The sequence below is a fragment of the Balaenoptera borealis genome (assembly GCF_965194805.1).
Source record: "Balaenoptera borealis genome assembly, chromosome: 8".
Classification (NCBI taxonomy): Eukaryota; Metazoa; Chordata; class Mammalia; order Artiodactyla; family Balaenopteridae; genus Balaenoptera; species Balaenoptera borealis.
In genome coordinates, this window is record NC_138865.1 from 39,519,611 (window position 1) to 39,543,822 (window position 24,212).

At 42.9% G+C, this 24,212-nt stretch overlaps 1 protein-coding gene across 10 annotated transcripts in view; it reads right to left on the bottom strand.

The window, feature by feature from the left end:
* The window catches only part of NTRK2 (neurotrophic receptor tyrosine kinase 2), a 409,783-nt gene that overhangs the window by 245,696 nt on the left and 139,875 nt on the right, over positions 1–24,212 (bottom strand). For 2 of the 10 annotated variants that reach the window (XM_082401165.1, XM_082401156.1), the window contains one exon: positions 18,846–20,989. The exons of the other annotated variants lie outside the window; for them this stretch is intronic. Coding sequence is in view for 1 of the 2 variants with exons in the window: in XM_082401156.1 (XP_082257282.1) it covers positions 20,952–20,989 (38 nt within the window). In the remaining variant the exon portion in view is untranslated. Of the gene's footprint in view, positions 1–18,845; positions 20,990–24,212 lie in introns of those variants that run through there. 10 annotated transcript variants of the gene reach the window in all.

A 24,212-nucleotide genomic window follows, 5' to 3' on the forward strand; every position in this document is an offset into this window, starting at 1 on the left:
GATAAAGAAGATGTGACACATATATACAATGGAATATTACTCAGCCATAAAATGAAATGAAATTGAGTTATTTGTAATGAGGTGGATCGACCTAGAGACTGTCATATAGAGTAAAGTAAGTCAGAAAGAGAAAAATAAATATTGTATGCTAACTCATATATATGGAATCTAAAAAAAAAAAAAAAAAGATTCTGAAGAACCTAGGGGCAGAACAGGAATAAAGACACAGAGGTAGAGAATGGACTTGAGGACACGGGGAGAGGGAAGGGTAAGCTGGGATGAAGTGAGAGAGTGGCATGGACATATATACACTACCAAATGTAAAATAGATAGCTAGTGGGAAGCAGCTGCATAGCACAGGTAGATCCTCTCAGTGCTTTGTGTCCCCCTAGAGGGGTGGGATAGGGAGGGTGGGAGGGAGACACAAGAGGGAGGAGATATGGGGATATATGTACATGTATAGCTGATTCACTTTGTTATAAAGCAGAAACTGACACACCATTGTAAAGCAATTATACTCCAATAAAGATGTTTAAAAAAAAAAGATTAAAAAAAAATCTCAATGCTAACAATAGTGTAAGAGGTGAGCATCCTATACACCTTTGGTGTGATTACAAATTAGCCAATATTTCCAGAAAGTAAATATTATGAGGATCTTAAAAATATTAAAACGTCATGACTTAGAAACATTATGTCTGGAAATTTATCTGAAAGGGGAAAAAACTCCAAAGACATGGTTTAGGCACAACAAAGCCCATGAAAGTGTTATTTTTAATAAAGGAATTGGAAATTATTCAAATATCCAATACTAGGAAATGATTAATGAATTACGGTTTACACACAGGATGAAATATTATGAAGCCATGAAAAGTGTTATTTATGAGAAATGTTAATTCCAAGAAGAAATCTTTATAATACACTGTTCAGTATATATAATAGGAAATAAATAAAAAAATATTTATATACTCTTGACCCTTGAACAACATGTGGTTGAGCTGCATGAGTCCACTTATACTCGAAGTTTTTACAATAGTAAATACTACGGTACTACACATTCGTGGTTGGCTGAATCTGGGGATGTGGAATCGTGAATATGGAAGGCTGACTATTTGGAGGGTAATTTTCATCGGCACAGAGGGTCAGTGCCCCTGATCCCCACATTGTTCAAAGGTCAGCTGTACAGCATTATTTCAATACTGTAACAATTATATATAGAGAAAAGTATTGAAGAAAAAAGTAAAATATTTCTGGCTGGCAGGGTTCTACTTTAACTTCTTTCTTTGTAATTTATACATTTTTAAAAAACACAGTACCATGGGCTTCCCTGGTGGCACAGTGGTTAAGAATCCTCCTGCCAATGCAGGCGACATGGGTTTGAGCCCTGGTCTGGGAAGATCCCACGTGCCGAGCAACTAAGCCTGTGCGCCACAACCAGTGAGCCCGTGTGCCACAACTACTGAAGCCCATGTGCCTAGAGACCATGCTCTGCAACAAGAGAAATCACCGCAATGGGAAGCCTGTGCACCACAACGAAGAGTAGCCCCCACTCACTGCAACTAGAGAAAGCCCAGGTGCAGCAACAAAGACCCAACACAGTCAATAAATAAATAAATAAATAAATAAATAAATTTTTCTAAAAAATAAATAAAAAATAAAAACACAGTACCAGTATAATTTTAAAAATCACTTGGGAAAGGACATAACATAGAATATGGACACCAGAATTAGTTCATTCATTGTATAGAAATTTCAAAACATTTTATGTGATGTTGAGAAAAGCTTTAGAGATTAAACTGCTCCTACCTGAAATGGGGTAAAGCACATTTGCGCAATAACCTACCTTATTTATCACATGATCCTTCTTTTTCATAGGCTAAGAATAGTTCAAAGAAAGATGAAAACAAAACAACACACACACACACACACCAACACTCACACACACCCTCAGGCCGCTCAGTAAAGCATGAGAGGGAGAAAAGGGAGTAATAAGGAGCGTAGATTGTTCCAGCTTCTAAGAGCTACTTATTTGTGGATTGTCTCCATCACCTTTCTAACCAACATTGCCAAAGTGGAAACATTCATGAAGACTCATAAACCCTGACTGGTTTAGATGAGATGAGGTGGTGGAGAGCCTTCCAGGTGTAGGACACTACACAGATGCGAAGGTCACCAGAACTGGCAGGGGCTCTCTCTCAGGAAGGCTTGATCCAAGAGAGTGTGACCCCAGGAGGGGGTTAGGAAAGGTGGGAAAAACAGACAACCATGGGGTCTGAATGAACAAACATCTCCTAACCTGCTCCTACTGCCAGAGCCACTGAGTGTTTCCATATTCAGCATAACTTACATGAATCCCATAACGCCTTAAATCCAACTGCAAGCAGGCTTGGTGAGGAGTGTCTACAGTTGGGGTGGTGGAGGGATCTAAACCACTCTTATTCTGGAGTAGCCCAGAGCAGCTCTGCCCCGAGATGTTATTGATGGCATACTCCCAATAATTACTAGTGTTCTCATGCATTGATAGATGAGAAACAATACACCTTCAAATTCAGTGAGGGCAAAAAAAAAATCCCTGCTATCTCTCGTGGAAAGGCAATGGCCATCCAGGAGTTCCCAGTACAAAAGAAAAACATGGAGCTTAGTGAAGAGGATTAAACTGCCTCATCCATCAAAGGCAAAAAGAGAGAGTCATAAATCCGTGAACAGTCCCAGAAGGCATCGGATGGACCCCACCATCCATCTTGGAACGTCAGAGAGGAGCTAGTGTGGGTCTTTGAGACCCGCCCCCATCACAGCCTCCTCTCACACTTGATCTGGAGCCTGACAGCTACCCAATCCAGTGAGGCCAACAAGAAGATGATTTAACAAATCAGATCCCAAGAAGAATAAGAGAGCAAAATTGGTTTAATTGTTCAATTTGGAAGAAGCAAAGCCATTCTAAACTATTGAGGAGCAGGGTGTACGGTAGAAATGGCATCCAGGAGTCCGTGGAGTAAACTTGCCCTCAGATGTGCTTTGTTTGATTATTACATTGTTCAAAAAAATCTATACATGATCTGCCAACTTTTTAAAATCAGGAAATTTCATGTAAAAATACTGATTCCTGGCTTCTCTTTTAAAAATAAAATGAAATGGACAACCCTGCGGAATGATCTATATTCTGTCAGCAGAAATGAAGAAGTGACACCCTGTAGACAGGGCATGCCATGTGGCCAGGAGCCCACTGCACTGATTTATGTATTTGCCAGGACCCTATAATGGGCGATGAGTCCACAATCCCTGAATCACAGGTGATACAAGTAAATGTAACAACATCTCACTCTGCTGCAGCTTGTAGAAGAGATTGACATTTTCTTCCTTCCCTTTCTTTGAACTTTACTAGGCAAAAAAAAAAAAAGTCAACAATAAAAAAATTTCATTTTTTTAAAGAAACAAAAACATATTGAGTGAGAGATACAAGAGGGATAATTCTCCTTTTATTGTGGGGGTTACTAATGAGTCCATTTGAGTCCTTTTTGGAATGGATAAGAGAATTCATCTGTTTGGAGGGGAGGATGGAAGGTGGGAAATTTGTCTTATTCTCTAGAAAATCTTCTGCAGCCTGAATGTCTCTAACGACAAGCAGAATTAGGGAGAAGAAGCAGATCTATGGAAATGCAAAATTTCCCTGTCATAAGAATAAATCCTAAAAGATAAATTTTTAGCTTCAACATAGACCGAAGTTATAGCTTTTTGACAAATGATGCTCTGGGTTGTCATGACAACTGGGTCTGTTAGAGGTGTACATAGAGAGGCCTGCCCATAAATCAGAACGCTTTAGGAAGGGGTTAAAACAAACATTTCTAGACTATTCCCAAGATGTAGTGCCAAAAATGTAATTACAGACATTTGTATCAGTCTGCCATAAAGCATGACAGCTCCAATTTTACAAAATGTTAATTTAAGAAATCTATTAAACCCATGTCCCTCTGAGAGAAATTAATATCACACCTAAGGTTGGGAGTCAGTGCAACTCAGAGGCTGTGAAAATTGGGATGGCAGAGTCAGAAAGAGAGGCTTAGAAGCAGACTAATCTATAAGCAGTTTAGTGAAGAGTTTGGGCTAGATTCTGACCATCCAGAGAAGAAATGCTCGGGGCAGATGACAATGCTCAGAGCTTTCTAGAAGTTTGAGAGAATTCAAAAAAGTAAAGATTTGGAGATGGCATTAGAAAGGAAAAGCTGATAGATGGAGGTTAGCTCACCTGGAAATACAGGGATGAAGCACCGAAGAATCATTCAATCCAGGAGGACACAGACAATAAGCAATAAAGCATTAGCAACTTCCAATGAGGTCAGGAAAAATGAGAGTTAGCTTAAAATCAGACACTAGAAAAATGCTTCTTAACTTAAAGGTCAGGAAATTCCACTCCAAGGGTCACAAATTGGCAGCCTGAGGCCAAATTGAGTGCAGAGAGAAGTTCTTTCTGGCCTGCACAGTGTTCTTTTAAAAATGTACAGTGTTTGCCAACATTTAAAAATCAGGAGATTTGACATAACATTTTGGCTTCTTCTCTTTAAAAAGCAGATGATTTGGCAGCAACAGACCTGGATTCCTGTGTGGCTGGTGAGAGCAGCTGGGTTCAGAGAGCATAAACTCCATGAGGACAGGGCTTCTCCTTGTCCAGTCCTGTGGCCTGAGCACCAAGAACAGTGCAGGGCATGTAGAAGATGTAGAAGGTACGCAACCATGTTTGAATGGATGAGTGAGCAGCAGCTGCCCTCTTTATATAAGACATGTACTCTCCTGGTGATTCCCCCACCCAGACTGTTACCTGCCTGGCCCCTAAAGGCATTTGAGTTTTCCACTTCGCACTGTAAGATTTTGTTTAGTTGGGACACTCCATGTTGCCGCATGATGTGAATTCCCCATGGAACCCATTCTCATGGCCTCATGTGCAGGCCACTGAAGCAAAATGACAATGCAAATAATATTCTTTAAGGACTTAAATCATCCAAAAACAAGCTCCCCTTAGAGGGCTGACATCAACGTTCATCCTGCAGGCAGAAAGCAGGCATAAGAGGCTTGCCAGAACCTCTTGCAGTGCTTGGAACAGAGCAAGCATCACTGATAGGCTTCAGATCTGAGCATTCACTTATTCATTCAACAAACACTGAGCCATTTCTAAGTGCTAGTGGCCATGCGGTATGTCTCTTTCACCTTGATAGGCAGAGATTTAAATTTTTATTAAATGAATGAATGAGTAGTGGGAATCACTACAGACAAGAAATACATTGTGAATCTGTTATGCGCCAGATATATACATACTTAACTAAACCTTGACCTGTGTGTTAGAAATTACTGTCCCTATTTGTAGAAAAGGAAGCTGAGATTTGGGTCCACAGCATGGGCAGAACAGGGATTCGAGCTTAGATCTGCTTGGCAGCCCCACTGTGTGCAATCCATTACGCTACCAACCTCTCAGCTAAACTCTGTTCTCAAGGGGAGTGGGTTCAATAGTGGCCTCCAAAAAGATATTTTCAATTCTAATCCCTAGAACCCAGGAAGGTGATCTTATTTGGAAAAAAGTCTTTGCAGATGTAATTAAGGAGCTCAAGATGAGATCATCTTGGATTCAGGGTGGGCTCGAAATTCAGTGACCATTATTCCTTTAATAGGAAGAGAAGACACAGAGACACAGGGAGAAGAAGGCGACGTGAAGACAGAGGCAGAGACTGGAGTGATGCGTCTACAAGCCAAGGAACTCCCAGAAGTATCAGCAGCCACCAGAATCTGGGAAAGAGGCATGGGACCAACCTTCTGTCCGATCTGCTAGGAGGAACCAACCCTGCCAACACCTCAACTTCAGACTTCTGGCCTCCACAATGATGACAGAATACATTTCTGTTTTTGGAAGCCACCGAGTGTGTGGTAATTTGTTACAGCAGCCCTAGGAAACTAATACATTAAAATATTCCTGGTCCACGGAATGGAGAAGCTCCCCAGAAAACTGTGTCTGTACTGTTCATGGTGAGGATTAGGCTGCATTCAGGATCCTAAAAATTTACTGATCTTCTTTACTTCAGAATCTCCCTATTTCTGATCAAGCCTTTCAGCCTGAGGTCTTACACAGCTGTATCCAAAAACTAGCTCGAATCTCAACAAAAGTGAACTCAACTGAGAATTACATATACTTCCTTTGCTTCTTTGGAAGCACAGTGAGACCTCTGTCAAGAATCTCATGTGGGGGCTTCCCTGGTGGCGTAGTGGTTGAGAATCTGCCTGCTAATGCAGGGGACACGGGTTTGGGCCCTGGTCTGGGAAGATCCCACATGCCACGGAGCAACTAGGCCCGTGAGCCACAACTGCTGAGCCTGCGCATCTGGAGCCTGTGCTCCGCAACAAGAGAGGCCACGATAGTGAGAGGCCCGTGCACCGCGATGAATAGTGGCCCCTGCTTGCCGCAACTGGAGAAAGCCCTAGCACAGAAACGAAGACCCAACATAGCAATCAATCAATCAATAAATAAAATAAATAAATCTTAAAAAAAAAAAAGAATATCATGTGGTCCATGGCTTTGGAGAAATTCAGTATAAAGCAGCAAGAGAGGACCCAGGCTCTCCTCACCAGAGGATCAAATATGCAGCAATGTTACTATGGGAGGATAGGAAAGAAGGTGTGAATTCTGTGTGAGCCATTCTGGGGAAGCTTCTGGGAGAAAGGTGAGGATTGACCTGGGTCTTGAAAAAGTACAAAAGTAAGGATAATCATCATGACGATGCTATTATCTACTGAGCACCTACAACATGTCACATGCTGTCTTACTGACCTGCCATAAGTTTCCCATGTAATTCTCCAAGCTACCCCACAAACTCAACCTTTGCTCCCATCATATTCTTGAGGGGAAATCTGAGACTGAGAAGTGAGTGCTAAGTTCAAGGTCACCCAGTCAGTAAGTGGCAGGACTCTGACAGCTGAATGTACAGGTGGTGAGAGGAGGAGGGTCAAACCAGGTGGCGTGAGCATCTTGGGAAAGAGGAATAGAGGTGATAGATGGGGATGACGTGGCTACAAAGACAGGCTGGACGGAAAATGCCCTTTTGAGGAGCTTGGACATGATCTGCTTAGCTTTGTGAGTGGCCAGAGGTATATGAGTGCAGGACCAACCAACGCAAATCTGTATTTTGGGAGGAAAATTGTGGACTCGGGGATAGAAGCAAGGGGACAAGAACACTCATTTGCTCCTCTCAAATATGAAGGGCCTGAGGGAAGGCAGGGGTAATGGGAGTGGAAAACACAGGGCAGGTCTGAAAGATTGGGGAGCAAGACCTGACTTGACTTCAGGACAGCCTTCAAGAGGTGAGGGCGAGGAAGCAGTCCTGGCTCACCTGGAGGTTTGGAAGGAGGAGTGAGCCATTAACCACAGCAGAGGACACAGGGCAAGGGCTGCATGGGCCACCATGGTGAATTCAGTTAAAAAAAAAAATCTGATCTTTTTTGCCTCCAGGTCCCTCACACTCCAGAGATGTCTGGTTAGCAGGTGGTGCTGTAGCTTCTACCTTTTTGCCTGCCTCCGATGGATTCCCTTCAAGGCGAACTGGTTGGAGTTTAGAGGGTATATCTTTAAATTAGACACATGAATAAGTTTCAGCTCTCCAAAGGAAATAGGACACTCTAGGTTTGAATCAGGCAAGATGTGTCTTGTAAGCCCAGAGCTCAGCACTGGGGTACAGAGCACCCCAAACACTGTCCGCATCTCAGATATGAACCACCAAACTCAGTGAAGAAAACTTGGAGCTGGGAGCTCCAAGCTCCCAGCTCGCAGGAGCCCTCTCAGTTCTGACTAGGAAGTTGCTGGTTTACAGCCCTTTCCTAGTTTCTATCGACCTGCCCCCACCTTCTCCAAAGAGCCATGCTGTCTTCCCTCCAGGCAACCCAAGAGGATGTCTAGAGTCTAGGGATGTCTAGACATCTAGGGATGTCTAGAGTCTAGAAGATGTCTAGAGTCAACCAGCTAGGAGTCTGGAGTCAACACACCAAGTAGTCAGGATCTAAGATAATCCAAACTCTGCACCCTGATCTCTTTCTGGAAAAAGTGTCAATAAGCAGGGGACTGGACGGGTGTCAGAAGATCAAGGTTCAAATTCTGGCTTGACCTGTGATTCTTCTTACCTATGGGCTTGGCAAGGTCACAGCTCTCGGTGGTGGGATGTGCTGGGGCCCCTGGGGCCCCCGCTCTTGTGCGCCCAGACCGGGCAGCAGCCAGCGACTGCATCTCTTTGCTGGAGGACTGCCCTTGAGCTACTGGAGCCCACTTTTGCCTGTTGGGACCCTCAGCCAATGATCTGTGGGTACACGAATACGAAAACCCAATTACCAAATCTCTGGGGGGCAACTTACACTCAGGGGTTCCCCCTCCACCAGGCTTTGTCTGAAACCATTCTCCTGTGAGGCCCCTGCCCTGTCCTGCCTTCCCCACTCCTCCCCCAGGCAGCCCTGGGACACGCCCTTCACCCGTCACTCCCAAGGGCATCCTCAGGGCAGAGTCAGCCTCCAGGAAGCTTGACCAAAAGACCAGTGTCTGCTCTAGGCCATTATGGAGGAACGTACCCTAAAGGCAGCACACTGAATATCCAGTACAAGGGTCACAAGAGGCAAAATCTGGCAAAAGGACGTGTTTTGTTTGGCTCGCGGAGACTGTAAAAAATGTGAAGGGACTTGGCAACATTTAAAAACTGGGAGATTTCACACAAAACCCCAGCTCTCCCCTTGCCTTGAAAAATCAGAAGATCTGGCTACCCTGAGCCTGTATTCCTGCACAGCAACATTGGCAGGGGCGGAGGGCAGCTGTGCCCATGCACGGGGCCAATCCCCGCTGGCCCACCTACTCATTCCCATGACCCTTCTGGTCTCCGGAGTCAGTGGAGTTGGCAACCTATGGTGTAGCCCCATAGAAAGCACTCAGTAAAGTCTGCTGAATCCGAATAAGGATTTTTCTTGAAAACAATTCAACTCGAGGCTGCCGGAGAGCAGGGGTGAAGAATTGTGTAAGAGGACGCCTCTCTCTTTTCCTCTCCAGCTCTTTCCTCATGCCTGTCAAGGTACTGATGTACACTTCCATAAACACTCTTCCGAAAGAAGCTGAATCGATGAGGAGAGCTGCCACAACAGGACATTTGTTTGACAGGGAACACAAAATGAAATGAAATCGAATTACTGGTGGTTTGGAGAGATAGGAGAGAAAAACAAAAGCAGGTCTTAGTTTCAGATGTTGCTTCATGTTGCCATAAATAAAAGGATGGCTGCATTTTAAACATTTCAAAAATTTCAAAATGTTGACTTGCCCAGTCTGTGTACTTCTTTAAAAGAAAAAACAATGATTATAGCTGAAGCCCTTTAAACCAGTGTAACTGGTAGTAGGTCATTTAAGGAGGTAACGGTTCCCTTGAACGCTGGAACCCAGTGGTCCAGCCAGGAGTGTTCAGGGCACTGTCAGATGGGCAGTATGATTTACAGAGAGGGGGCGGGGGGAGCAGAAATTATCCAGTACATTGCTTAAGTGGAGGTCAGATAAGACTGCTCCTATTGTATGAGAGCACCCTGTGGACCCTCAACTTCAGGGAGCATGATTGATCAAGCCACACCCTGAAATCCATCTGTGCTCTGAAATCCACCCCCTCGTTTGCACAGGGTCCATGCCCCCATGGGCTGCTCCAGCACCAATGACTGAGTGTGGTCAGGAATTCTAAGGCAGACGCATCCCAGGAGACCAGGGACACCTCTGATGGCCCACTCTGGCTCACAGAGTCCCAGCAGCCCCAAATCACCCAAATCTACCCCTAATAGCTCTGCCCACACTTCCTCAGATTGAATGGCAGTCTGGGATGCTTGACCCAGCCTTTCTTCTCTCCCCCCGTCCCCCTGTGGCCATGCTTGCACTGCACTCTGATGCTCCGCTGTCTTTTCCAGCTCCTTCTCCATTTTCTCATGCAAGAGTTTCTCCTGATTAAAAATCCTTGCAGCTTTAATCCCCTCTTGGCGCCTGCTTCTCTAAGGACACATTCTGCATTTGAAAATTCCTCCTGCCTGTATTCCGAAAAATCCGTCAGCTCTACCTAATAATCAGAGGCTCCTGACTTCTGTGAGGTAACAGGAATCCAAAGAAGGAAGTACTTACAAAATGAGCTTAAGATGAGTGGGCTTCAAGGAACTGGGTATGGAGTCAAGAGGAAAAGAAAAACAAGGAGGAGGAGGGGGAGATGAAAGAAGGAGGAGGAGACAGCTTCTCAGTAGTTCCTCTGTTTTGACACTTATCTACTGAGAAAATGGGCAGGGAGATCCCCAGAAGATGAGTTCACACCTCTGGGAAAAAATTCCTGAGACTTTCCAGATTACCTGTCTTGCTCTAGAGTCCCAGCTGTTAAATTGCCATTTGGGGACGAGATGTACAGTCCTTTAGAAAATTGCTGGCCAAGAAGTCCTCCGTGGTCACAATAAAGACCACAAGGCTATCGTTCTCCACACCTCAGACCTCAACCTTTCCGACTGTCGTTTTGTGGAAAGGCAGAAAAAGGGAAGTTCACTGCCTGTGTGAAAATGCAAAATGTGCCTTTCAACCAAGAAAAGAAAGAACACAGTAAGACATACACACACGCTCACACACACACACACACACTTATGATGTTAAGAGGGTTAATGTTAAAAGGAAGACTTCAGGCTGGTTACTTCATAATTCACAGCAAAATAGAAAAGGGAGACGAAATCAGCAGCATCGTTTATAAGCCCTGGAAAATGGAAGTCTCCAAGCTGTCATAAATAAGGATGGAAGCATTTGCCAAGTCAGAAATTTTGCCAAGTTTGAAATCCACTCAATCCTTCTATCTTGGAGCTCAGAATGGAACACCAACCTTTTGGGATTTGTAGTAACTTTTTCTCAGCAAAACTTTTTGCTATTTATAAGGAAGTAAAAGCAAAAAGCAAAAAATACAATATGGAAAGTCTTTCTTTAAAGGAGCATTAACGCCAAGTGAGCGTTAATGGGAAGGGGATAATGGTATAAATGGCATATGTACTGGGATTAACTTCCCATTTATTCAAACAAGGCTTAACATATGCAATATTCCTATTCCACAAGTGTATGTGTGTATATGTATATGTGTGTGTATATGTGTGTGTGTGTGAATTGAGTCTTTCCTTGCTGGTGCCTCTCTCTTGCTCTCTCTCTCTCTCTCTCTCATTCAGACACACACACCATCCCACTTCAATGAACCTATTCCACCCAACCAATTGTAAATTTAAAATTTAAATTTTTAAAAATTTAAATTTTATTGTGAAAATTAAAGAAAGGATAAAGCATATTTGTGTGTGTTTGTGTTGGGTGGAAAGGGAACCAGAGGAAAAGTAGAGGGGAAAAATAAAAAAAGGAAAAGAAAATAAAAGAGAAAATAGGTACCAAGGTACCAAGGCCTGGGATAGCTTTCACCAGTTTACACTGGGTCAAAAAGAATTAGAGCCACCAAGGTGAAGACCAGAGGTCTGATGACTATCTCGGAGCAGGCAGCCGAGGCTCCCTCAAGAGACAAAAAAAGCACTGTCCTTAGAGAGTCAGGGCCAAAAGTATGGATTTCCTAGGCAGAGAGATCTTATTTGTGTGACCTTGCACAAGTTACTTAACTTTCCAAGCCTTTTTTTCCTCACGTGTAAAGTATGCATGATAACAGTGTCAACATTACAGACACTGTAACTGTATAACCATAGCCCAGGAGGTCAAAGATGGTGTCTGTTTTGATAACTGTGGTAATCCCCGCAATGCCTGGCTCATGTCTGACCTATAATTGACAATTAATACTTATTGAATTTTGAATAGACTTGATCTAAGATAAAACAAGATAATGTATTGAAGAATTTAGTATACTTGTGTCTCAGTTGGAGTCGTGTCAAGGAAAAAGAATTCACGGGATGATGTAGAGACATACGGGCAGGTTAAAGGGACACACAAGAGGCGGTGAGGCATGGAGATTGACCATAGTGGGAAGCTTTTCCCACCTCTAGGGTTGAAGGGACAGAGGAGCTCATCGGTATTCAACTCAACAGTATTTAGAGGAGGAGGGCCATGGAGAGGTAGCTGGCCTCCCCCAAATCCAGGTGCCTGGGTAAATGCAGAGAGAAAACTTTGTCCAGGGAATAATCTCTGAAAAGCCTGAATGAAGCACCCTAATAGACTGTCTTAGTTCATGTTAAAAACCTAGAACTCCCCCAAAAGGCCAAACAGTGCTGGCGCCTCTGTACTTCCCACCCGGCTCAAGGGTCTTTAGTGAAATTGCATGAACTTATCTGAAGCTGAATGCCAATTCTTAAAGCAATCTAATCTACAGTTTCATTTAGCGATTCAGCAAGACTAATCACTGTATGATGAGAATTAGTAGAAAGTGATGCAAGGGTGGCAAATCAACACAAAAGAGGCTTTGCCTTTCCTCCTTGAGAACACAATAAAATTTTTAAAAGAAGAGAGAGAGAGAGAACTGTCTGTTCATTAGTTTATGGCTGAGCAGAAATTTTAATTCAGTAAACACAGGCGCCGGGGTCTTGTGGTATGTGAGATGTGACTTGACCAAATGACTGGAAAATTAGCATGTGCCCTTGGCAGTCTCTCTCAGTCACTGGCTGCAGACGAGACATTAGGGGACAGAAGTGACGACGTGACCGCACTGCTCAGATGCTGCTCTGTCTCGTTGTGTTTCCTAGGCAAGGAGCCGCTCAGGCATCTCCCAACACCTTGTTCCAAAGTGCAGATCCTCTCCAAGGAGGTGGCAGGATGTGTCCTCAAGCGAAGCTTCCCACCACGTCCCAGACCCGCACCCTCCCCAATGTGGTTTCCCTGCCATCACATACCCTCACTGGAGAGCAGTGATTGCTCCATTTGAACGAGAAGTACTCCAGCTCAAGAGAGAAGAGAAAATTCGCTTTACAACCATGAAAACCAACAAATCCTTCTTCAGGTACAGTGGACAAAGCAAACATGCTCTGGGTTTTCATTAGCTAATTAGCAACAAATACATACTGGATGCAACTTCTCTGTTTCATAAGGTAAAATTTAGAAAGCACGTGCCAAGTTCACTATGGTGCCACTTACTGGCAAGTCAAGATTGGCAAGGGGTTTGTGAGAGGCACGAATTACTGGGGGTAATGGGGAGGTGTTTACTGGGATAGAAGAGCCTCTCCAGTGACTTCAATTAGCCTTACAATCCTGCATCTTTTTTTTTAATATAAATTTATTTATTAATTAATTTATTTTTGGCTGCGTTGGGTCTTCGTTGCTGCGCGCAGGCTTTCTCTAGTTGCGGCGAGCGGGGGCTACTCTTTGTGGCAGTGCGCGGGCTTCTCATTGCGGTGGCTTCTCTTGTTGTGGAGCACGGGCTCTAGGCATGCGGGCTTTAGTAGTTGTGGCAGGCGGTCTCAGTAGTTGTGGTGCACGGGCTTAGTTGCTCCACGGCCTGTGGGATCTTTCCAGACCAGGGCTCAAACCCATGTCCCCTGCATTGGCAGGCAGATTCTTAACCAACTGCACCACCAGAGAAGCGCCAATCCTGCATCTTGACAACAATAATCTCTGCTCAACTGCTAGTGCTGGTAGGAGTGACCACTGGGCATTTGCATGGTCCTGAGGGTGCCCTAGCCACCTCGCTGGCCTCACCCCAGTCCTGGCCCTAGTCAAAGGTCCAGCCCATACCCACTAGCTGTTTCAAGCACCGGCTCTCAGAGCCAGCCTACCTGAATTCAAATCCTGGTGTTACCGCTTGTTAGCTAGGTAACCTGGGGCAAGCCCCTCAGTCATTCTGTTCCTCAGTTTCCTAACCTTTCAAATAGGAGCGATATTAGCTTCGGCCTCATAGGGTTGTTGAGAGAACAGTAAAGCACTTAAAACAGGGCTTGGCACACAGTTAGAAATCAACACCTATTAACTATGGCTACCTTTTAGATCCTATGGTAAATATTGCTTTAAAATGTGTTAGAAAAGGTGGTAACAACAGTAAAAGTACCTTAAATTAAGTGCTGGTAAAAACTTCAGTGCCACTTACTTAAAATGATTTAACAAGAAAAAAGCCCAAATTACCAAATGTTTCCTAAATAAATGAAATTTTATTATTTCAAACGTGACCAATCATGTGTTGCCTGCTAGAGCTATCACGAAAAACTACCTCAGAAAGCAGAAAAGTTATTTGTACCACACTGCCTGTAAATACTTGTTTCTAAGGGAACTTGAAGCAAGTCTTTCCTTTCAAACAATCTTTCAGCCAATTCGTTTGTTATTTTTATTCTTAGGCAAAGATTTTCAAGTGGATAATTCAAAAGTCAGTTAATGGAGACCCCCATCCAAATGATTAAAAATTCTGAATTAATGAACAAAAGAGGAAGACCAGATTTGGGATACGACCTTCAGTGCTTTTCTTCCAGAATCCTCAAACTACAAAGCATCATTCGAACTCACTGAATAATCATAATATAGGCCCGAACAGACCATGTCCTCTTATGTTATCAAAATCAAATCTGAGTATGATCAATGTGCAAGAATCACCTGGAGGGAATCTAGGAACAGAATTAGGATAACTCCTGAGAAAGTTCCAAAGTGGTCTTCACTGCTTGGATCACATCCAGAATGACCCAGAGAGGGAAGTTCCCCTTCATTTAGATTCCGTTATTTTTACCCATGCAATCGCCGTATGACCAATACATGCAAATGAGTCTGTGATTCCAGGGCATTTACGGAGGCACACCCAAGTGCAGTGCAAACCCACGTCCTTCCAAGTATTTTTATTAGTGATACCGAGTGCCCCCCCCCACACCGCGTGCACCGTCTCATTCAACTCTCATAGGAGACCAGTGCAGAGGCACTACTACTATCAGCATCATCTGAGAAATGGAGTCATGAAATAGCTTTCCCAAGGTCATTCAGTTTGTGAGCAAAGCTGGGATTCAAACCTGCATAGTCTGTGTCCAATGCCTACCACCTCAAATTACCATACAACTTTCCAATGTCCAACAAAACCTGTTCTCAGCTCAGCAAATTTAAAAGGGCCTTTAGAGAAAGCACAAGTCACCAGCACTAAACCAGGCTCTTTGAAGAGAGTCAGCATACTTGGCTCACTAAAACATCAGGTCACGTTTTTCTAATCCCTAAGTCTTCGCTTTGGAGCAAAAACGTTTGCAAGGTTACGGGAAGGTGAAAGCAGTCTCAAATGAATCCGAGCTAGGAACTTTGCTTTTAGCTCCTATCTGAAAAGGGGAAAATGAGGAAGAGACAGTGTGGCCAGGCAGGAAATGGAGACCAAAGGGGTGCGAAGTACAGGCACCAGGTTAACAGTCAAGGTTCAGGATGGTACCTTATCTTCATGCCCACTTGTCTTCCTCTCTCACCCCCTCCCATGAAGCACAGGTCATCATGTTCATTTGACCACAAAGTTATTTAGAATGGAGGGGCAGAGCACCAAGTATACCTCCTTCAGGAACCCAAGTCATTCCAAGTTTTGAAAATACCAAAGAATTTCTCACTGGATATAAGTTTTATTTTTTTAATTCCCTTAAACTTTTCTGTTGTTTTTTAGGATTGCCTTTTAGCCAATGAAAATAGATCTGATGCAGGAATCAGTAAACCATAAATGTATAACTCACATTGATGAAAATCTTAAAAGCCGTATTTTTAGAAGAGACTTATTCCAGAATCTACAGTGGGTTTGGGACTCCCCCCAAACTCCCAGTGACATTTCTCACACTTTCTTCTAACACCTTTAGTCTTGGAGACCACTAACGACACACGGGGTGATGGTATGTATTTGAAGAAGGGGGGAAACATACAAGTCCCTACAGAGAATGCAAGACACATGGAGATAAATTATAAAATTTTATTGGTTTGTTAAAAAAAAAAGAATGAATTCAGCAAGTACATTTATGGTCTATCCACATTGTTAAAACAGCACTTAAAAATAAAATAAAAATGATTATCCATTATTTACAGGAAACATGAAAAAAATGACTTTAAGACCTGGAACATTATGGGGAGAAAAACAGGACATGAGAATGATTCACAAGCTGCCTATATGGATTACAGCAAATGTATCTGAACACGAAATGAGGATTTGTCTTTCTCTGGAGTCTCTTGCTATTTTTTTCCTTTTTGTCTTTTCAGCTTCATTGAGGTATAATCAACAAAGAAAATTGTAAGATATTGAAAGTGTACAGTGTGATGATTTGACATATGTATACGTTGTGAATAGAATCTCTTGCTCTTTTATATTTGTTTATGGAAGCTCCATTCATAACTAGACTGTCTTAAAATAAAGGTGGTGAAAATCTCTGTTCTTTTCTTTGCCTTTCACACACTTATTTTTCTGTGAAAACTAAGACTCCTGACATAGCCAATGTCAACCCATCTTGGGTGCTCACTAATGACCAGCCCAAGGCTCCAAGCCACATTAGCCTGAATTAAACTCAGGGTGATTTCTCTGTAAAAATCAGATGGCTGGGAGGTCCCTTTGTTCCTGAAGACCAAAACAAGGAAATGGGCTAACTTGAGATGAAAACTGCCTTCTGTAACAACCGTTTTCATGTCACTTTCTGGATTGGGAACTCTGTTAACTTAATTCAGCCTGGCAGCACCCTGCAGAAAATTACATCCTTGCCCTGTCCAGCAGGGTCCTTAACCTTCCCAGGTGCACTTGAATAAACCTGACATGGTTTGCAGGTGCTGTAGGTGTGTGAACACAACAAAATGCACTTAATAGAATGTCTACTTCTGTCCTAGTTTCCTGGGAGTCCAGTCTGCTGAGTGGCAGAACCCCGAGGGGTCCGCCGACCTTGACCACACAGGAATGGCACAGCCCACGTGGCTGCATGCAGCAACCCTGTGAAGACCCTGGATTTTATGGAATCTGTCTGTTACCTATAGAGTCTGGACAAAAGAAGATGAAATGAGCTTCTATTGTCGTGGGAGGAAATTAGATGAAAACAAAGGAAGGAGTTCTAGACAGAAAACAATAGAGCAGGTGAAAGTGGAAATCATCCACTCTCGGGTGGAGGGAGAGAAGAGTTAATATCGGTCCCAGTTACTGCTTTGATTCCATTTTGCAATGGAAAAAAAAAAAAATGGTGTGTGCAAAGCAACCAATAAAGCAAATAAAAATAAACTCTCAGTTTGTCATGGAGTCAATTTAGAGTGTTAGAGAGAGAGAAAAGAGCCAAGGTTTTTAAGACAATCAAGAAAATAAAAGAGGAGAGGAAAAGCAGGAGCGCCTCCATCATGCTGGCCCTCACTCCTGGCAGTGACCTGAATTCCTGCCTGTACTCCTTGAGCTGTTTACTCCTCCAACTGCTGAATCCTGATGGCCTTTGCTCTGTCTGAGGGGGAGCTGCAAGCCTCAACCACTCTGGGTGTGATTCAGGATTACCTGAAGGACTTGGAGCTAAAAGCAAAGCTCTGGGTTCTGCATTGTGGGCTTGGAGCTGGGATTGTTCACGTCTCATCTCTGCTCCCTACTCTTGGAAAGAAGACTCCGTGGGTCAAAAAGAAACCAATCCCTGCTGCAGACCAGGAGGGAAAATCCTTGAATCCGACTGTCTCTAAAGTTTGTGGGGATTCACTTCGCCTGTTGAGAGATGGACCTCCTTTGGCCTCAGACTGATGTATCACATGATGACAGTGGGAGTTTCTTCATCTTTCTCAGCTGCCTCGGAGGGTCTCAGTGGGACCCAATTCAAGATACAGGACCCGAACCACGCCTCTTGAAGATGACACACCTGTTTTTCTTTTACCAATGGCCCTATCGGTATGTTAAGGACACCCATGAAATGGGGCCATGTGCTTTCCCATCTGAACCTGGCTGCACCTGAGAGGGCCAAGCAACATGAACACTGGTGAAAAGAAAGTCGTGTCAGACAAAACAGGAAGTAGGACTCACTAGGTGCCTCTGGCCACGTGGAACTGGGGCCCACTGGGGGATTGGGGGAAAGCATTGCTACAAGAGAGTTCCAGGCAGGGTGAGAGAGCCAAGGTCGCAGCTAGCGAAGCTATAAGACAGCCCCAAATTAAGTGACATGTTGCAGATCCCTGGGTTGCTAAACTCAAGGGTACTAAAGCGCTCAATGGTGGTGCCAGGAAGTGCTTTAGCAAAGACAAGACAGCGGGATACAGTAAGAGAACAATGATCTTGCTTTAAGACCAAAGTAACAAACTGGCAGCCCGCAGACATGTTTTGTTGGCCTACATAATATTTTAAAAATAACTGAGCCAACTTTTTAAAAATAGGGACATTTCAGATAAAATGTCCAGGTTTCAAGTTTCTCTTAAAGAATCAGAAGGTTTGGAAATTTGGGCCTATCCCTGGGAGGCACGAGTTGGCTGGGTCTAGGTGACAGCTGCCCCACTGGAGCGGGGGGTGTTCACTTATCCGGCCCATGTTGTTCAGTTAGGGTACCTGCCTGGCACTGAAATGCCACAGCCTTGTTGGAGGGTGACAGACTTGATTTCAGCAAAACTGCCGCCTTTCCTTCTCTAATGCTGAACAAATGCACGAGACGTGCCTTTAGGAAGCTCGAAAAAGATTCCTTATAGGGGACATCAAAAGCAAAGGATGACAGAGGTGGTCTGGAGTATAGAAATGAGAAGCTGGGTTACTGATTGAGGTCTTCAGGGATTAAAAAAAAAATGAAAAGAACACAAGACCATACGAAACCATTTTCTAATAGCCTGATGGCTTCATCGTTCCCTAGGAGATATCAACGGCTCTTTGATAGATTCAATTGCCTTATCTGTCCACTTTTCTCCATTTTAAAACAAAAATCTAGCTTGCAATTCTTTTAGCTGTTGAGGGCAAATATTCTTTTTTTTTTTAGGGTCTGGGATACTTCTAAAATAGTCCTTAAACAGTTCATAGCTCCATGGAATAACATAAAAGCTTTAAAAGAAATTGTACCAAATGGCCGATATTTAAGAACCCTTGTCGTCCTGACAGCCTCTGCTTGGCTCTCAGTTTGAATTTCATTTTTCTTTCAGGGGGCAGGATTTCTACAATTAGCTGGCCTTTTTGTAAATCAACACTTTTGGGAAAGATCAAAATCTAAGTAGTGACAGGAACAGTCATTCAACAGTGAGCAAGAAAATGGGAATTCAGAGAATATTCAGACCTCCCCATACGCAGGGTCACCTGCCCTCACACTCAAATATCTTTTTGGAAAGACAGCTTCTGAGAACAGCAGCCTGTTTATGCTTTGGAGAAACCGCCCTTCTTTCAGGAGTGGGTATAGAATAGCCAAGTCAAATGCTGTAATCCATAGGACTCCGTGAAATGTCTGCATCAAGCAATAACATACTTAGCGGCTAATGTAAAAGATACAGTATAAAATATTCATCACGCATAACCTTTTTATATCAAGCGGTGCCTAAATGGATCCTGGTTTATTGAGATTAATGCCTTGGTTACACAGGATTCAAAACAATGTTTCCAAACATGTTGGACTAGTTAAAAAACTATAAAACCTTAAAGCTGAACTGCAAAACTTGAGTAACCATCTCCCCTCCAAAAAAGGCTTTTTAAAAACGTCAGTAAGTTTCCAGTTCAGCTGTGGCATCTATATGCAGACGTTAACAGTCAGAGCCAATTGTGTTTTCAAACAAAATGCTCCAGGCCTGGCTCTGAAGTTCCCCTAACAAGAAAGGTGTGAAGCGGGCCAGGGGCAGCCAAACCTCACTTCAGGACAGGGATCCTGCCTGCTACACACTAAGCAAAGCGTACAAAGGCCACCATGAAGGCCAAGTGCGTGAGACAGGTGTCCACATAAGACTAAGTCAGAGATGCAGGATTCTGTAGCTCTAAGGCTGCCCTTGCAGCATTGAAGCTGGACATTATAAAGCACATATTCATTAGCGACCTGCCACCTCTGTGCTGCTGGGGTCAGGAAGAGCCGTCCAGCCCAGGAAAACCCAGCAGAGTGTAGTACGTTGTAGGGGGACTAGGCTTCTTAGAATAGAGTCTCCTGCTCACAGCAGGCCAGCCATTCTGCTCGCAGGCCTTTTCAGAGTAGAAAAGCTGCACTTCTGTCATGGGAACAGCATGAGACGCTGCGGCCTTCTTACTCGGCAAACTTCTAAAAAGCAGGTGGATCACAGAGGTCAAATAAAAGGACATATGCACCATATGCATATATTTCACTCTTTTTTCTGGAACTGACTATGACTAACTGAAATCCACAGACCCTGACCAAATAGCTTTTTCTTTTCTTTTTTTTTTTTTTTTTTGCCTGATGATAAACTTTAAGGAAATCATTACTGTTGACTGCATGGCTCTGGACCTTCATGGCCAGTGAAGAGGAAAGAACCTCTCAGGACATCCCTAAGTCCCCACAGCGATGGTGGATATGCCCTTAACTCTTTTAGTCACTGCATTCTAGGTGGAAAAGTTAAACTTTTTTAATTCAGTACTGATTAAACAACAGCAGAAAACAATGCTAAAATTCGTGTTAAATGGAGATTAGACTGTTTAGTGTGTACTTACACCTGTCCCTAAATTTAGATTTTTTTAAACTTTGCAGTTCACCTTTAATAACAGAAACATTGAAAATCAATACATTTCCAGTATGGTCAAACAGCACACCTTTCCAAAGAGAAGCACAATCCAATGGCATTTCATTTCCATTTTGTATTTGAACGATTGTGAGAACAAAAGAGAAGCATTAATTTAAGATGTTTTCTTGACTTTCTTAGCTGCCTGTGAGCTGTCTCTGCATTGGTGTCCCCCATTCACAGCTCACAGCACCTGCAGGCTTCGTGCAGTATCTCCTGCAAACACCACCCACATCTACCAGAAAACCCCAGATCAGTGGCACTTCCCGGGAGAAGCCAATGCCAGCCCCAAGAGTCCAGCTTACAAGGCAGCATCAACCAACAAGCACCACAGCCCCCTTCTCTGTCTTTTCCTTTATTTCAGCTACCCATCCAGTGGGATCTTATGAAACAAAACAAAACCTAAAAGAAACACAAAATAAAACATAAGTCATGCTCAAAAGAAAAATCAATGGAAATTAACATGCAAGTACAGTCACTATTAAAAGAACATAATAAATAAAAATCAAAATTAAGACACAACATGGAATATGCTTGAAAACGTAAATACAATATAATTACAAAACAGAAATCAGGAGAAAATGGGAGTCTCATTACCGAGCAACTTAGTTTTAAACTTAAAACCTATTTTACGTGACACATGAAACACAGGAAAGAAATGCAAAGGATTTCTGCACACGGTTCCACCCACAACTGTATCAGATGTTAACATCTTAATTTAAGGGGGAGAAATCTGTGCACAACATAAGATGACTCCTGAATAATTTTTATATATACGGAAAAAAATAAAATTCAACAACAAATATCTACCCAAATTCTCATTTTCTTTTCCCGCCTATAAAACCAAGTTATTTCTAAAATAACTGATTAATTACTCAGCCATATCAGAGAACTGGCTGGCTGTAACCAGTACAATATTGAGCCCACACGAAGATTTAGATTCTTTTTCAGAAATCCTACTATTAAATAATTAACCGCCTATATTTAAGTACCATACCATACCTATGGCACATATATATAATCTATTACATAGCATATGGTATACAAAATGAAGTATATTGTATGTATATACATTACTTACACAATATAAGACATATAGTGTCTAGTACATATAATATATAAAACATATATAATACTTAACATCAATTCATTCTACAAACATTTACTGAGAACTGACCAAAGAGTAGACACTGTAATGCATGATGCAAAAATAAAGAAAATGGATTCCTTGACTTCAAATACTTCATTGGCCACAGACGGAGAAAGATGAGGGAATAACTTACACAATAGATAACAGCTAATCTACTTTCTGTGGGGCTGTCTTCTAAGCTCTTTGCCCAAATCAGCCCTTTTAATGTCACTATAACCCTAGGAGATAGGTTCTATTATTGCACTCTCTTTACTGGTGAGAAAACTGAGGCCCACAGAGTGAAGCAGCTTGCTCAAGGTTAGACAGCTAGTGTGTGATGGAGCTCAGGTTCTGACCCAGGAGCTCTGATGCTATAGCTACCCTGCCATGACCTTATGTGGAGGGACAAACTCTCTGTTTGCTTGCCTATGAAAACCCAGCAGGAACAGGGAAGGGTCTATTACATAGAATTCTGTGGGTAATGTGCATGAATCTTCATCAGATTCCTAAGTGACAAAATAGATGGCATCATAGTAGAAACCCCCAAGACGTTTCCAAGACGTTTTAAAGTTCAGCTTTGGAAGATTCTTCTAAACCCTACCCTCCAGACTCTCGATCTTCCTCAACCTGGTGTCTGGTCTGCCAAGTGCTGGTGTCATCTGCCTCCAGAGCTGTCATTACCATCACTAATCTGTACCGTCATTTACTACAACACTAAAAGAGTCCACGGAGCTTAATTTCCATGGCATTTCTCTCTCCCACCCCTCCAACTCTCAGGAAAATAACTGGGGACAGAGGCCAGACATCGTTTATGGATTTAATCTCCCACAAAGCACTGAGAATTTAGGAAGTACACAGTGGCACTGATTAAGTCTCCTTCATATCTGTCTCCAGTCTCTTTCTAAAAGTTCAGCCTCCAGGCAAACACAAGCAGCACTAGTTTAAGAGTGCATTATGGCACGTAGCTCGAGCACACCAAATGAACTAACCAAACACCTTAGCTACCCTTTCAGGTTTTAAGAGGGTGGCTCTCAAATTCCTTCCCACTGAAACAAGTGGATTAATATGAGGATGCCAAGTTTGCCAATAAAAACAGGAAACACTTGGTGATACAAATAGAAGACATCACCCCCAAACGAAATGATTTGTTGATTCAATATACCAGTTTCTCTGCACATGCAATTTTGAAGGGTTTATTTGATGAAAATAACAGAACAGATTAAACTGCTAATGCAAATCTTATTTCCACTGGGGTTATGGTACAAGAACTTGAAAAGTGTACTGATGTCAGAGTGTTTAATCGGAGCCAGGCCGCTCTTCCTTTGCTTCTATTTGCCACTTTCTTCTGCCATGAACTTCCCCAACCTCCACTACAGGCTCTTTAATTATTCCAATTGGGAGACACAATTTGCTTGGCTAGATGCAAGCTCTTTCGGACTGCCATTCACTCAGGCTGCAACAGCATTTTCCCCATCTAAGTTGATGTCGTGTCCCTCTTTAACCTTCTTCTGCTTTGCCTTTGCACCCTTCTCAGAGACACACATGTCAGCTCCACACACCCATGCAAGAAAAGCAAGTGAAGCCACTCTAAAAAACACACTCGATTTTCTTGAGGAAAAGCCAACTTGTTACAATGATAAGCAATATGCAGTGTCTATATTCAAAGCATCACTTATACCACCCCTCACCTCAAGGAAGGCACGTCAGCCTCCTCTCCATACCCTTGATTTTCACATACTGAGATGCCACCATCTCGTGAAAAATTAGTTTGATTTAAAGACTTGACTATTTATAAGGAAATGCATCCAATGCTTCATGTTTCCAAGGGGTTGACAGTAAAATTCAATTAGGGCCCCAATTTACCTACCGGGATCTTATGACTTATGCCCTCTCATGTTATAAGAAACTCACAAAAGGGGACACAAAATGATATAAAACAATAGATAATTATTTTCTCCAGTGATGGGGGAAAGTTTTTAGACCACAACAAATGGCTGAACATCTTGTGGGTTTAGCAGCCAAATGAGCTGTCTAGCTTCTGAGCCTGAAATATAGATATTTTGACAATGTGACATTATGAAGCATTTGCAGAATTCCGATGGTGTATGGTAGTTATCCTGACAACAGCTCCTTTATCAAAAACAACTCTAGAGAAACTCTGCCACCACTGCTTACACTTAGTTGAGCTAAATAAGAACAAGGATAAAGCAGGTGCTGAATGAGAAATGTGATGTAAAGTTGAAAGCGGAGAAGAAAAACCCGGATGTGTCTCTGCTATTTGCTGATTCCGGATCTGCTCATTGACCTCTCCAAAGGGAAGGACTGGGGGGCTGAAGGTCAGTGAAGCACTGTGCTTTCTTTGCCATTGGCTTCCGACTCATTTAGATTTCTTTACATTCAAACGTGCACACATTTTCCTCCTATTACTCAGAAGCAATCAGCCATAAAATGGCAAGGATCTGCAGTACATTTAAATTAACAGCAATTTATCTGGAG